The sequence below is a fragment of the Mustela nivalis genome (assembly GCF_964662115.1).
Source record: "Mustela nivalis genome assembly, chromosome: 17".
Lineage (NCBI taxonomy): Eukaryota > Metazoa > Chordata > Mammalia > Carnivora > Mustelidae > Mustela > Mustela nivalis.
This window is the reverse complement of record NC_139036.1, coordinates 15,008,325-15,022,913: the sequence shown is the minus strand read 5'-3', so window position 1 is coordinate 15,022,913 and position 14,589 is coordinate 15,008,325. Positions and strand designations below refer to the sequence as shown.

General features: G+C 60.7%; 2 protein-coding genes across 4 annotated transcripts in view; one reads left to right on the top strand and one right to left on the bottom strand.

Annotated features, from left to right (window-relative positions):
* FAM83G (family with sequence similarity 83 member G) overlaps positions 1-11,001 on the top strand; it is a 33,326-nt gene extending 22,325 nt beyond the window's left edge. For both annotated transcript variants that reach the window (XM_082706895.1, XM_082706896.1), the window contains exons 4-6: positions 2,133-2,257; positions 3,016-4,261; positions 8,107-11,001. In XM_082706895.1, the coding sequence (XP_082563021.1) occupies positions 2,133-2,257; positions 3,016-4,261; positions 8,107-8,514 (1,779 nt within the window). In that variant the 3' untranslated portion in view covers positions 8,515-11,001. The remainder of the gene's footprint in view (positions 1-2,132; positions 2,258-3,015; positions 4,262-8,106) is intronic.
* Positions 1-14,589, bottom strand: part of SLC5A10 (solute carrier family 5 member 10) — a 58,835-nt gene that overhangs the window by 35,998 nt on the left and 8,248 nt on the right. For both annotated transcript variants that reach the window (XM_082706897.1, XM_082706898.1), the window contains 4 exons: positions 10,672-10,777; positions 10,375-10,455; positions 8,678-8,883; positions 4,855-4,990 (listed from right to left, as the gene is read on the bottom strand). In XM_082706897.1, the coding sequence (XP_082563023.1) occupies positions 4,855-4,990; positions 8,678-8,883; positions 10,375-10,455; positions 10,672-10,777 (529 nt within the window). The remainder of the gene's footprint in view (positions 1-4,854; positions 4,991-8,677; positions 8,884-10,374; positions 10,456-10,671; positions 10,778-14,589) is intronic.

Here is a 14,589-nt window from a genome sequence, read left to right as displayed (position 1 = left end):
CAAGTGGCAGGGCAAGGCCTCACACCGCCTCCAGGATCTTTGTTCCAGCTTCTGGTCCCCAAGCATGCTCTGTGTTGGGTACAAAGTCACGAGCTCTAATTGTCCTGGGTTATGGCCAGCTTCCTGCTGAGCTGGCTGTGAACAGACACGCAGACTGGGGGGCAGGGGAGCCAGCCCTGGGAGGAGAGGCTTATCTGCCTACGGGGCTGGGCCCAACAACAAAGGTGGGCATCTATGCCATATGGTTGCCATCTGGGGACTGCCCTGGGACTGTCCTGGGAATGCCCAGCAGAGAGGGGTCTGGTTCCCGTCACAGAAGGAGCAGACGCAGGAGCACCCTTGGGCTGGGGGTCCGACGGAAGGACAGATTCCAGCTCTCTTAGACCCATTCCTTTCACCCCGTCACCCCTGCCTTGACAGGCCGTGTATCCCCTGCCCAACCGAAGCCCTCTCCTCCCCCCTCTCCCCTGCCCCTGGCCCTGTTCACTTCGTGCACCCTCCCACTGGATGCCGGGACTGGGTTTGGAGGGGCAGTTCCAACCCTGTCACTCCCTGCTCTGAATCTTTAGTGGCTCCCCACTGCCCCCAGGGCAGAGCTGGCCCCGGAGGTGGGGGTGGTTAGGGTCTTTCATCGGCATGTGGCTGAGCTCGCTGTGCAGGCTCCATCGCCCACCCTCCTCCCGCAAAGTCCTCACAGGTTAGATGCTGCTCCCGTTGCCCAGTCTTTGTGTTCCCACGTTTGGAATGCTGCACCCTCTTCCTACCTGATCCACTCATCCCTGACTTCCGGATGTCAGCCTCCCAGAAACCTGCCCCAGCACCACCCCCCCAACCCAGAGCTGGGGTTCTGACTCCTCTGCCTCCACCCCCACCTCCCGTGTGGGAGCTCGTCACTTTCCCCTTGGTCTGCAGCTGGGGGCCTGGGCAGTGGTCGGGGAGTGAGTGAAGTCGGCACAGATCCCTCTGGAGGGAGTGACTCCCATCTCGGACTGGCAGACAGACGTGTCAGAATGCTGCCAAGGAGTTGTTGCCCTGGACAGGGGTCAGATTCCGTGGGGCTTACGTTAAACCTGAAACTCCCAGCCTGACCTGTCCAGGGGCACCTCTGCAGGCCCCCCCCACTCCAGGAGCCGGGGTTTCCGACACCCTGCTGGGGCCACACTCGTGCCAGTGAGCCCAAGGGTCTTTCCTATCCTGAAGCTTTACTTTGGGGTCCCCTCCACTCCTGGGTCTCAGACAAGGCTCTCTGCCCTTCCTGGCGCCTCCCGTGCACCACCCCCCTCCCCTCCCCTCCCCCCCCCACCCATCCCTCTCTCAGAGGAAGAACCTCCTGCTGGGGGAAGGGCAGCCAGCAGTCGGAGCCCCACAGTGCCCCATAGACGGCACATCAGGGAGGGAGGAAGGGCCCTTCCTTGGCCAGAGTCCAGAGAAAGGCAGGAGCAACCTGGCTCAGACACAGGCAGTAGTGTCTGCTCGTGACACCAAGGAATCCTCGTGTCCTCCCTCTGGGTCTTAGTTCCCAGGGGCTTTCCAGCTTGCCCTGTGGGTTCGGCCATTTACTGATCGGCTGCTGGGAGGCAGGCCATGAGCTGGCCCATGAGGAGGTAGGAGAGTCTGCTTCGAGCCCCGTCCTCAGTGAGCGGGGCTCAGCAGGGACACTGAGACAGCCGAGTGGGAAAGACAGGGAGAGAGACCTGGCCAGTCACTCTCCTGGGAAAGGCCACAGGTTTGCCTGACAGCAATACACGCCCATCCCTGAAGGCAATCCTCCCTCCTTCCCAGCTGCACAGCCCCCATGTTACTTTTCTAAACTGCGTCTGCACGCCCCTCCTGCTCAAGACCCTGCAACAGCCTCCCACCCCTGCAGCAGCTTGTCCCATGCTGGCCTGGCCCCGCAGGTCTCATCCTGCCCACGTCTGCGCTGTGGACACCCTTCAGGCCACGCCCAGACCATCCTATGCCAGGCCCCTTTTCACTAGCCCCACCCTCCTTTCTGTCTTCCCATCACTTCCTGCCTTGGACCCCCGACCTTGTGGTCCTCACATACACCCACCCCCCTGCACAAAGTCTGCCCCCCACCAGCATGGTCAGTGCCATGGTCATGTAATTCTGTCTCCTGTCCCCCAACACAGAATCTCAGGGTGCGGAGCAGCGGGGGAACAGAGTTCTTCACACGGTCAGCCACCAAGTTCAAGGGTGCCCTGGCCCAGAAGTTCATGTTCGTGGATGGAGACCGGGCCATCTGTGGCTCCTACAGGTGACTCTCCAGCTTTCTGGGGCCTGGGGACAGAGGTGGCTCCTGTTCCCAGCTGGTTTCTGCCCTTAATCCTGCCTTATGACACCCTGGTTATTCCGGTTCATGGGTCCCCAAACTGCTGAGGTGTGAGCGGGGCTGGAGCACGCCCGCACGCCGCCCACCTGTCTCCGGAAGCAGGCAGGGGAGGACTCCTGTCCTCAAGTCTGTTGTGCCAGCCAGAGCTGTTACCCGCCTGGAGGTGGGTGTGGGCCGAGCACACAGGGAGGTCCCTTGGAGAGCCACCTTAGGATGGGCCAGGACAAGGATGGCCGTGGCGCAGCTCTGCAAACCCTGCCGTGCAGGGGACAGTTGGGGGTGGGCCCCCAGCCACGTCATCCATGCAGCCAAGCCCCCGAGGATAGCACCTGCCCCCATGTGCTGGACCACGCCCGGACTGTACTGTGCATCCCGTGAGCAGTCTCACGGGGGCACTGTAATACCCCAAGGAGTGCCCCACTGTGCTTACACAGGTGGGAGCAGCCTGGTGCACATGACCTGTCCCAGATTCAGGTCTGAGCCCGAGGCCTGTGCTCACTTCTCGGTTCCATCCAGGCCCCCGTGGCCAGTCTGAGGAGCGTCGGCCTCTGGGTGCATGAGGGCTTGCTCAGACGCCCACTGCGGGGGCTGGGTAGGACTCCCTAGACTGGGGACCCAAGGCTGGAGGGAGGAGGTCGGCCCCCCAGTGCTTGACTCAGCTGCCTTGTCTCCCTGTACTGCAGCTTCACGTGGTCGGCCGCAAGGACGGACCGGAACGTGATCTCCGTGCTGTCGGGACAGGTGGTGGAGATGTTTGACCGGCAGTTCCAGGAGCTGTACCTCATGTCCCACGGTGTCAGCCTCAAGGGCATCACCATGGAGAAGGAGCCCGAGCCTGAGCCCATCGTGCTGCCCTCCGTGGTGCCACTGGTGCCCTCGGGCACTGTAGCCAAGAAGCTTGTCAACCCCAAGTACGCACTGGTCAAGGCCAAGAGTGCCGATGAGATCGCCAAGACCTCCTCAGAGAAGCAGGAGGTCAAGAAGCCCCCAGGGCTGCGGGGTGCCACCCTGGCAGAACGGCCTGGAGACGTCCTAGAGGCGCCCCCGCCCGTCCACCCTGGCCTGCTCAACCTGGAGCGGGCCAACATGTTCGAGTACCTGCCCACGTGGGTGGAGCCGGACCCCGAGCCCGGCAGCGACATCCTGGGCTACATCAACATCATCGACCCCAACATCTGGAACCCCCAGCCCAGCCAGATGAACCGCATCAAGATCCGAGATACCTCCCAAGCCGGCACCCAGCTGTGGAGGCAAAGCCAGGATTGCAGCCCCGCCCCCGGGCCCAGTGCCCCCCAGGACGGGGGCCCAGCAGAGAACGGTCTTCCCCAGGAGGACCCCAAGCCACAGCCCCCCGTGCCCAAGCCCCGGACGGTCCCTGTGGCAGAGGTGATTGCCCAGGACAGCGGCGGTGTTGACTGGGCCCTGGGGACCCCAGAAGAGGAGACTCCCCAGAATGGGACAGACGGCACACCACCCAGGACCCCAGGTCCTGGCCACGCCCCACTGCTGCGGCAGTTGTCTGTGACCCAGGACGACCCTGACAGCCAGGGAGCAGTGATCCCCAATGGACTAGATGGGGAGGACGAGGAAGATGACGACGACTACGTGACCCTAAGTGACCAGGACAGCCTCTCGGGCAGCTCTGGCCACGGCCCTGGCCCCCGGCGGCCCTCCGTGGCCTCCTCTTCTGTGTCAGATGAGTATTTTGAGGTGAGGGGGCGCTCGGCCCCTCTCCAGAGGCGCCACTCAGAGCAGGTAGCCAATGGGCCGGCCCAGCCCCCCCGCCGGCAGCTGAGTGCCCCCCATGTGACCCACGGGACCTTTGGTGGACCCCTGGGTGGCTCGCTGTGGGCCCCAGGTCAGGAGAGAGAAGAGGCGGGTACTCCAAGGAGGACACAGGCCCCGCATTCCACGGAGAAGGAGACACAGGTGAGTCGGGGTTCCTGCCCAGGAGGGATCCCTCCCCCAGGTCTGAACAGCCGGAGTGGTCGTCTGCTGGGGTACCAGGTCCCCAGATCAGATGGCTTTGCCTGCTACAGTGGGGAAACTGATGAACGGGGTGGGTGGGGGTAGGTAGCAACAACCCAGGACTACACATGTGGCTGGTTTTTCCGACATTGGGGACCCAGAGCCCCCGTGCCCCATCAAGACAACCAAAGCCAGCTACTGGAAGCCAGAAGGTGCTTAAAGTACCCAGAGATTTCAGACACAAATTATAGGGAGTTGACTCTTCCCAGCCATGTGGGTGGTCCACTCCCTTACTTGGTGACAGCACAGAGACGTCCTTTACACCCCCAAGGTCACACAGCAGTAAGCGGTTCCCGTCTAAAGCTCATGTCAAGCCACCTCTATGTCCGTCCCTTTGGTGATGGCCCCAGGGACTGCTCCCCTCCGCTCTCCCCTAGGCCAAGAAACCACTCACGTTCGTCCATTGCCTCCCCTCCTGGTGACCGCTGCAGGTCCAGGACCCAGAAGTGCGGGCCCCGTGCAGCCCCGGCCCAGCGCCCCCGTGCCTGTCCTACCTGGGAACAGCGCGCGGCTGATCATGCCTGGCATGACCATCAGGCCCATGGGCAGCATCTTGAGGTAGCTGGCCAGGATGGAGCCGGCCTTGGCATGGTTCAGGTCCCGGGCGGACAGCGACCGCTGCACGATGACCTGGGGGCACGAGGAGGGGGTGAGTCCAGCTCCCCTCAGGGGAGCCTGGCGGGGGGGCTTTCCTCTTGCTGTGTCTGAGGGAGCGGGTGGAAATAGGATGCTGTCCCTCTAGCCCTAGAGCTTCTGAGACAGCTGAGCCTGACCCCCGATGGCATTCCCACCAGAAGCAAGCCCGTCCTGTTCCCGGGACTCCTGCTTGGTCTCCTCACTCATCTATCAAGTGGGGAAGGGTTGAATCCCACTTGGCCAGCCACAGTGGCAGCTGTCAGGGCTGGAGGACACCTTGGGTGGGATGGTATCTGGGGGACGCCTCCCCACAACCCCATCTCCCACGCCCTCACAAGAGCGGCCACAGTCTTGCACGTGCCGGGAGCAGATGCTGACAATGACAGTTTGACACCACTGGCCCAGGAGCTGGAGCTTCCAACCCTGGGCTTCAGGGAAGCCTGTGGTCAGGCAGTGGAGGGATGCCAGATGCCGCCTCAGTGCGGCTCCTCAGGGAGCCCTAGACATAGCCTAACTGGGCCTCAGTTTCCAGATCTGCAGAACGGGAGGAGAGACAGGTCATCAGAACCCCTGGCAGCTGAGATCCCTCCTAGCTCTGACATGATTTTCTTTTGTATTTTTTTTTTTAAGTGTAACTTTAAACCGCTTCACAGAGCTAGAATTCACATATAGCTCACCACATACATGGTACAATTCAGTGCTTTTTAGTATGTTCACAGGGTTGGACAGTCTGCAGCTTGTAAGTATGTATGTTTTGCAGCTGAAGTCACCACCTGCAGTTCAGAAATAAGGGTCTGTGGTTTTGAACTTATTTTCCAAACATGCTGGCTGAATGCAGAGCTGCCTGCATTTCCCTCTAAGACACAGTTCTTGGTAGGACAGTCATTATGGGGCACTGGAGTGGTGACCCCAAGTGTGTCAGGCTGACTTCAGTCCTGCTTCTCCAACAGCTGCCTCTGACTTGGGTCAAGTTCTTGTCTCACTTTGGGCCTCAGTTTCCCTGTCTGGACAAGGAGGGGGTTAGATGCAGCTCTCTGTAGACTCTTCCCCTCTGATGTCTTATGGCTGCACTCCTCATGGGAGAAGGCATTTCCCTAAAACCCCCGCACATCAAATCCCATCATTTTGTTCTGTGCTCATGGTGGCCAGCCCTGGGAGGCAGGGAGGGCAGCTGCCGTAACCCCACTCTGCAGCTGGGAAAGCTGAGGCTCACCACTCCAGCGGAGTGAGCATTGAGCAGCAAGACCAGGAGGACCTTTCCTGGGGGGTCAGCGGGCTACTGCCTCCCCAGTACGTCTCAGCACAGGCTCGGCCCAAAGCCAGCTCTCACTCCCCCCCGCTTGGCCACTGAAGTCCCCGAGCCCCTGGGACTTTGTTTGTAGGATGGGACACCACCGCTGACCCACAGGGCTGCTGCCAGGACAGAGTGGTGGACGAGCCTGTGCCTGGCTGCTCACGGGTTCCTTGAGTTCAGACTTCCTTGGGGAGCAACTTCAAGGTCAGCTGCAGCACAGGGGAGCATTGGGACCCTGGCACCACTCTCTGGGAAGGTCTTAAGCCGGCCTGGTTGTTGACAAAGGGTGCTCAGACAGGGCTACCGAGGTCAGGGAGGAGTGCGGCTGAACTCGCTGCCCATGGGGCCTTTTGCCTCCTGGGCCTGGGTTTGCTTGTTCCTGAGTTTGAGAGCGTCAGCTACACACTGTGGACGAACAAGGAGGTAGCAAAAAGTCTAAAGCCAGTGACAAGCCCTGGGGTCCCAGCACACAGAACCACCTCCTGGTGCCGACCAGACTGGGCGTCTCGGAGGGCTATCCTGGCCTGGTGGTGGGATGGCGTCCTGCAAAGCCCTTGCTTGCTGCTGAGGGTCATGGCAGAGTAGGACCAGACACACGGGGTCTGGGGCAAAGGTACCTATGTTGTGAGGGTTCTGGGCCAAGGCCTGGCCATCCCCCAAGCAGACCTAGCCCGAGTGGGAGGATGACAGGGAAGTAAGGCCAGGCCGTGAGGCCCCAGTGTCAGTGGTACTCGGGACCGCCTTGGGGTCAGTAGCGTCCTGCCTCAGCTCCCTGGTGTGACCTTGTTATCCAGGCATTAAGACTCATCCAGTGCTGACCATGAGGCCAGACAGGGGAAGGCAAAATCTGACTGAGGTCGTGCCCAGAAATGGCAGTGTCCGGCCAGGCCCGTGCTGAGTGGGGAGATGACAGGTGTCCTGGGGAAAGGAGCACAGGCGGGCCCTCCGCTCTCCTGAGATGCTGGGCAAACACCTGCTGTCAGGTCAGTGTGTGTGCCGGTGGCCCACATGTGAGACGGGAATATGTTACACCTGGGAAACTGAGGCCCAGCCTCCCAAGGTTCCTGAAGCTTCCTGTCCTGGATTACTTCCCGCTGACACAGCCCAGAGACGGTCCTTTATCGACCTCTCCCTCAGGGAGGGAGAGCCAGGGCTGAGCCCGCTTGCATACTCCCCATGCTGGGGCGGGAGCCATGGCCACGGGAGCCATGGCCACAGGGGAGGTCACTCTACTGTGGGTCCAGATCCAGGTCTGCCATCTGGGCCTCGGGGTTGTGGCCTGGGGATGGGGTTGGTCAGGCCTCCCTTGCAGGGAAGCCTCCCCTCACTCATCCGTAGTAGCCGGCTGGCCTCAGTCCCATGGCGGGGCCCTTGGGACTCCAGGTCTAGAGGCGAGATGGTTGTCTCTTGCTCCACAAGAATTTCGCCACCAGGGGCTGCCTGGAACTGCCCATGGGCCCTTGGTGTGTTCACAGCCCAGAGAGAGCAAGAGTCAGACTCAAGAAGACCCAGCCCCCCACGCTCAACAGAACTTTCCTGGCCGGGATTGAGGTGCTCCTTCCAGCAAACCCATCCAGCCCCCTTTGTGGATGGAGGAAGCTGGGCCGGGCACAGCAGGAACTTGCCTTATTGTAACCACAAAAGGTGGGAATATTCCCATAGGATATGGGGAAACTGAAGCACAAAGTGGTGAAACAGATTTGTCTCAGGCCACAGTAGGTGAGTGGCAAGGCCAGGAGGCAAACCCAGGTGTGCTGTCTGCGTCGTGCCCCCAGCCCTAGGGGTCTCCTCACTGTCTCTGCTCTTTTTCTCCTAGGGCCAGCCCATCCCCCACTATAGGGTCCCTGCCTCAGGGACCAGAGAGAAAGATGGCTTCCTGCGGCCGATGAGGACCTCGGGATCCCTGCGGTACCGCCCTGCTGCTGATGGCGCCCAGAGCTCTACCAGGAAAGCGGGCCCGGCCACAACAAGCCCATACTCCTGGCAGATCAAGGGGGGCCCCATGCCCCGCACCCTGGCCGATCCCGGGACCCCAAGGCCGGCCCGAAATGCCAGCTCCCAGGCTGATGGCAGGGTCCCTGAGGAGCAGCCAAGCCCTTTTGGAATCTCGTACTCCAAACTGTCCCAGTCCAAGCACCTGAAGGCCAGGACGGGCAGTGGCCAGTGGGGCTCCTCTGATTCCAAACGGAGGGCTCAGGCCCCGCGGGACCGCAAGGACCCCTAGCACCTGGTCCCTGGGCCTGGAGCTGTGCGGTCCAAGGCCTCTGCCCCAGCCCAGACTCACCAAGCAGGTATCCGTGGGGCTTTGCCAGGGTCAGGCTGCTGGGCCGCCTGGACCCTCCAGAGACCAGCCCAGAAGGCGGAGGGTGGACTGGATTGACACTCACCTGATCTGTGCACCAGTACCAGGTGGCCATGATGGTCAGACCAAAGGTCATTCCCGTCCATGGGAGGTCCCCGGTGTAGGGGTCTCGAAACATGTGCATGGCGTCTGCCCGTGGCAGGTGGCAGGTGGTGTTGGCGATGGTCCGGGATGGGATGGCCTGGGCGTAGGCTGCCTCCAGCTGCTCATACCCACCGATCTGGTCAAAAGCTAGAGGGATCAGGGCAGGACAGGGACGGGTTGGTGGCTGGTGGCCCTGACTCCAGGCCCCCACTTCCCAAGGCATCAAACATGACTTTTTCCCATTCACCTTTCCCAGTGTCTGGAAAGTTATGGAGGGTAGAGGGTTTAAAAAACAAAAACAAAAAACAGGGGAATTCAAATGACTGTTTTATTTGTATTTAATGTAAGATTATTAAATAAGCATTTTGCACGTGGACACCCCAGTGTCCTCTTGGCCCCTGGATGCTCGTTGGCCTCGGGCGAGGGGTTCTCTGACAAGCTTCAGACTGTGGACTCAAGGGAACGAAAGTATTTTTTCTTGGCATTCGAGGACCTTCCCAAGGAGTCTGAAGTGTTAAAGTCCTGACCTGGGGCTTCTGAAGGATATGATTTTGCAGAGCTGAGGAGGCCCGGCAGTCATGTAGCACTGAGAACAGAACGAGTCCCAGAGGGGACAGGGGACTGACCAGGGCCCTGTGGCCAGCCAGCTGGGTCTCGGGCCACAAGTCATTTCCTGGAGACCAGACCACTTTCACTCCCCCACTGTTCCCGTCTACCTCAGGGTCAAGGGCCCCATGTGGCCACACCCCAGCCCATCTGTGGCTTCTGCTGTGTCTGCAGTCACTCCCCCCATTTCCAGCCAGGGCCTGGCCGCCAGGCTTCCTCTCCCACAGGGGTTCCAGGGACGTGGGCCCCTGGCCTGTTAGGAGGCAGACACACAGAAGTCTAAACACAAGACTGTCTCATCCACCTGCTCTATGCCCCTCTCCCCCTGCCTTTCCCAAGCTGGAAGCCTGCTGCCTGGACCTTGGCCCCCGGCTTACTGCCGCCTGGAGCCCAGGCACGGGCGGGTCCTCAGAGCAGATGCACAAGCGCTATCCTAACGTCGGAAATTGCCGGGCCACGGGATCCTCCAGTCCAAGTCTGGACGAGGCTTGAAAGACCTCTGTTTGCCCCTGTGGGTAATCCTTCTGGCTTGGATTGCAGAGGTACAGGGAGGTCACTACCTAACAGGGCAGACCTGCAAGCTTCGTCCACATTCTCAGACAGGATCCCTGACCTGTCTGCACCCTCTTCCCTCCTCCCCTGCCCCTGCCAGCGGCGGTAGCTGCGCTTCTCGGGATTACGCACGTGATGGTAATAACATTTGGCACAGAGGCCCAGGCTGCTTTGTGGTTTCCTGATGGTGTGCATGGCTGCCCTCGGCCCCCTGCTCACCATCAAGCCCCAAGCCAGCCCAGGGTGGGTGACACTCTGAGCTAGGCAGTGGAGGTGGGAAGGGGGCGGGCAGCCAGGGTCACCCAGGGGAGGTTGCCGCAGGGGCGGAGGTTGGGGGAAGGGTGCCGACTCTCCGGGGGGGCTTGAGCTCATGAGCACCCCCCCCCCAAGCGCTGGCACCTGGGTCCCAGCACGGCAGCCCCGGAGCACCGTCTGCTGCCACAGCCCTCCCCACTCAGCCCCCAGCCCGCAGCCTCTCACCTTTGACAGTCAGGATGATAGCCCCCACCACCATGATGAGTGTTTGCAGGGCATCTGTGTAGATCACAGCAGCCAGACCTCCTGCGGGTAGAAATGGGGGAGCTCAAGGGAGGAGGGATGGCTGTGCCACGGTATGTGTCCCCCGCCCTTCACAGGTGGGCCCGCAGAGCCAGCTCTCGGTGGGGAGGGGGGCCCTGCCTCGTGCTCGTGCCCCGGCTGGCTGGTGGTCTGGCTGGTGGTTGAGTCCCCTGTCTCCAGGCCCTCCCCACGCCCCCACTCCTGGCCGGGGCGCCGTACCTGCGATGGTGTACAGGGCCGTGATGGCAAGCATGAGGATGGTGGAGAGGTAGAAGTTCCAGCCCAGACAGATGTGCACAAAGAGTGCCCCTGCATACAGGTCAATCTGGGGAATAGGAAAGGAACTGTGCGGATGCTCGAGGGGACTACGGGAGCCTGGGCACTGCTTGCATGACGTGTGGCCCCGGTGCCCCGTGAACAAGGTGGGAGAGACACCCCACCCCCACTCCTGCACCCCCGTGAGGTGGGGCGAGGTCCTGGGTGTGGACCAGCGGTGTGCAGGGAATGTTGCTAATGTTAATAAAGTTCTAAGTGGCCCCTGTCCACCGAGGAGCAGTGTTGTCATTGAGTCTGGCCCCCCTGCCATGGGATGTGGAGGAGGAATCCAGGAGGGCTTCCTGAGGGAGGTGCAAGAAGACGAATGGGCCTCAGGAAATGGGTCTCCAGGCCAGTATCCATCTATGTGTGGCCCCTAATCTCTGCTCCCCATTAGCCAGGGAGCCCTGGAAAAAGACCAGATGTGTTCTGGGGGGCAGGCTGGGGAACAGGCTGGCAGTCTTGCTTACTGCCCTCCGGTGGGGTTGGACCCAAGGCCAGGGCCATGTGTCACACAGAGGCTGGTCCCAGGGGCTGGACTGGACCCAGCTGCTATCATCCTGGACTCCAGGCGGCATGGGGGGCCAGAGTCCTCTTCCTGGGGTAAGCCTTACAACCCTCATTCCACTCCCCAGCCCCGCCTGTCCTGTGGGACAGGACTCCGTCCTGTGGGACCTAGGGGCCTGACAAGGGGCTCCACCATGCTGAATTTCCCGACCTGCCATTCTGGGCCTAATCAGTAGAGAGCACATGACCTGAAATACAGTCTTTGGGGCCAACGGGCTCCTGACTAAGGCTGGGCAAGGCAGTAGGTCAGCAGAGCCCGTGTGTGGGGGGGACCACTCAGCACGAGGCCCAGGGGGCACAGGCCCCTTCGAACTACCGCAGTGCCTGGCCCACCATAGGTCTGACGAGCACTGCCCAGTCGGCTTGTGAACCCTCTTATTCCCCCAGACCCTGAGCCCTAAGGACACAGAGCCTGCAAAAGTTGGGTCTCACTCCAAAGCCTGGGTTCCCTGCACTTCTACTCTCTCTCGGAGAGATCAGCCAGTGCAGACTCTGACACGGTGCTTTCAGGAGAACAGTGGACCCCACTCTGGCTGCTGGTGTTGGTGTGAAAGTGTGAGTGTGTGCGTGTATGTGTGCGTGCGTGCGTGTTGGGCAGAGTGTGTCTACTTCCAGCCCAGGCAGAGAAGCTCAGGGTTGTGAACGTCAGAGCAGGAAGGACTCCTCAAGCCCTCTGCCCCATCAGACCAGAGGAGAAACTGAGGCCTGGGGAAGGGAGGGACTTCCTGAGGCCAGGCCCTGACAGGTATCCGATATTGGAGTTCTCAGGAGAAGAGGGACAGGAAATCTCTAGAAAGCAGCAGCACCTCCTCGTGCCTGCTCAGTCCTCCAGCCAGCACTCAGGACCCCTCTCTGGACCCAGGCTGTCCTCAGAGAAGAGCCCCGAGCTCTGGCCTTCAGGCCCCAAGCATCTATCTCTCTCAGCCCAGGTGACTCTGGTCACCCCGGCCTGGCCATCATACCACACACTTTGCTGCCCCTGGGCCTTGGCTGACCAGGTCCCTGTGCGCTGGGCAGCCCCATGTACGTGCCCCATGTTCCAGAACTGTCTTCCCGGGTACTGCTCCCCTAACCTCTCCCCAGGGACTTGCTTCCATGGCAGTAGGCCCCAAGGCCTACTTGGACCAGTGTCCGGAGCAGCAACAGGCAGAGGTGTGGACCTGGGACTTGGCTGCTGTCCTCCCTCCGGGACCCCACAGAGCGAGAAGTCAAGATTTGCTGCTGCAGTGCCTATCAGATTGTCTGTAGGCTCCCAGGGAGTTGCAGCGAGGAACTTTCCATGGCACCCAGCCCAGTCTGACCTCTCCTGCAGCCCGAGCTCCGTCTTCTGTGGGCCCAAGAGAGCCACACCCGGGTACAAGCTAAGAGCCCTAAACCCAGAACCACATGGGCTGGGTCTGTGTCCCTCCCTGTTCGTCTGGGTCCTGGTCCTCCATGAGCAGGTCATGGAGCCTCCGGAGCCTCCGTGGCCCTTATCTGGAAAATGGGGAAGCAGGAGACAGGGCACGGCCGCAGGCCCAGCTTCCTCCATCCCTCCACAGAGACGAGCCCTCAGGGAAGTTAGGGGAAGGGCGGGCAGGACCTCCAAGGGAGCTTGCCCTGCCCCAAACCTTGCCCATCTCCCTCGAGGCTATCATTGTCCCTTCAGGGCTCCAGAAAGTTCTCACCTTTGCCACATTCCCTGCACCCGACCCACTGGCCAGTGCTCTCTCCAAATTACTCCCGCGTGCACTGTCCCCACCCTCTGCCCCCTCCCTCCGGAAGCCCCTCACGGGCCCCTCCCACACTCAGCTTGCCCAGAGACAAATCAAGTTCTCTGCATTTCCACAGCACATAGTACCAAAAATCCAGCCAGCCAGCCCCAGAGGCCCTGTGCCACCCGTCAGGCAGCCCTGTCCAGTCCCCTTCCTCACTCATCCCTCCCCGGGCTCAGCAGCTCCCTGCCCTCCAGCCTCACCCCTTCCTTCTGCCGCTGCAGACCTGGCATTTTCAACGCAGACCCCTCTCTCCAAAGGGAACCTGACCTCTGCTCCTGCTCTCCTTGTTCTAGAATTTGGCCCCGCCTTTGTGTCTTAAACACACTTCGCTGTTACGAGTATATTGGCCTGTGTACTGATCTGTGGAGAACATTAAGCCCCTTGTAAGGAATGTGTCCATCACCCAGGGCTCACACAGGGCCTAGCGCACAGTAGGGGGCTCAAATAGCTACATTTACATATGTGCACGGGTGGTGGGCACAGCAGAGTCCCCAGACCAAATCCAGTCACAGGCCTCGGTACTGTGTTTCCAGCAGCAAAGGTGAGGGACAGGTATATGTCCTGCAAAGCCCAAAAGACTCACTTTCTGGGCCTTCACAGAAAGAATTAGCTGGCCCCTGGCATATCCCTTCCTTCAGTCCCATGAGGTATGCCAGGCACCTAGAAGCACCAGAGAATCAGGAATGAGCAGAGAGAAGAAACGGGGGAGACAGACAATAGACATTCTAAGTAAATTATTCAGCATACCGGAAGACAGTCCGACTATGAAAAAGAGGGAAAGCAGGTAGGGGCAGGCATCACTGAGAAGGTGAAATGAAAAGAGTCGACAGAGATGAAGATGCGAGCCATGTAGATATCCAGGGGAAGAAGGTTCCAGGCAGAGAACACAGCAAATGCAAAGGCCCGGGGGCAGGATCACGCCTGGTGTGTTCATGGATGTGCAAGGAGGCCAGGGTGGTTGGAATGATGTAGTGTGACAGGAGAGGGACAGGACAGGCGCATGAGGCAGCAGGGGCCCCATCTTGGGGGATCTTGGAGGCCACTGCCGGCCTTCACTCCCGCTGGCCTAGGGTATTGTGCCATGTTTCTCTATTGGCCAGAGGTTGAATGACTAGCCCAGAGCCATACAGTGATGGGTTCTGTGGCCCCTGACCCCATCTGAGAGTCAGGGTGGTGGTCTGAGGGATGGGAGCAAGTGAGCCCTGTGGTCTCTGACCAGACAGACTGCAGCTGGGGCGGGTGCTGAACGTGCAGACAACTGGGGCATTCCCAGGGCTCGGCCCGGCGCAATAAGGGCCTCTGGAAGCCACCTGGGCACGTGCACATCCAACAGTTTCAGCCCAAAGTCATCAGCCAGGGTGGCCCATCCCGCCCAAACCAAGCCAAGGCAGTTAGCATTCCTTCTGCTTCCCCTCTCGGCTTCATCTGGCCACCTGGCCTTGGCGCTAGGGCCCTGGCCTTGACATTGGTGGACTGCTTTCCATTTTATAGGAGGGTC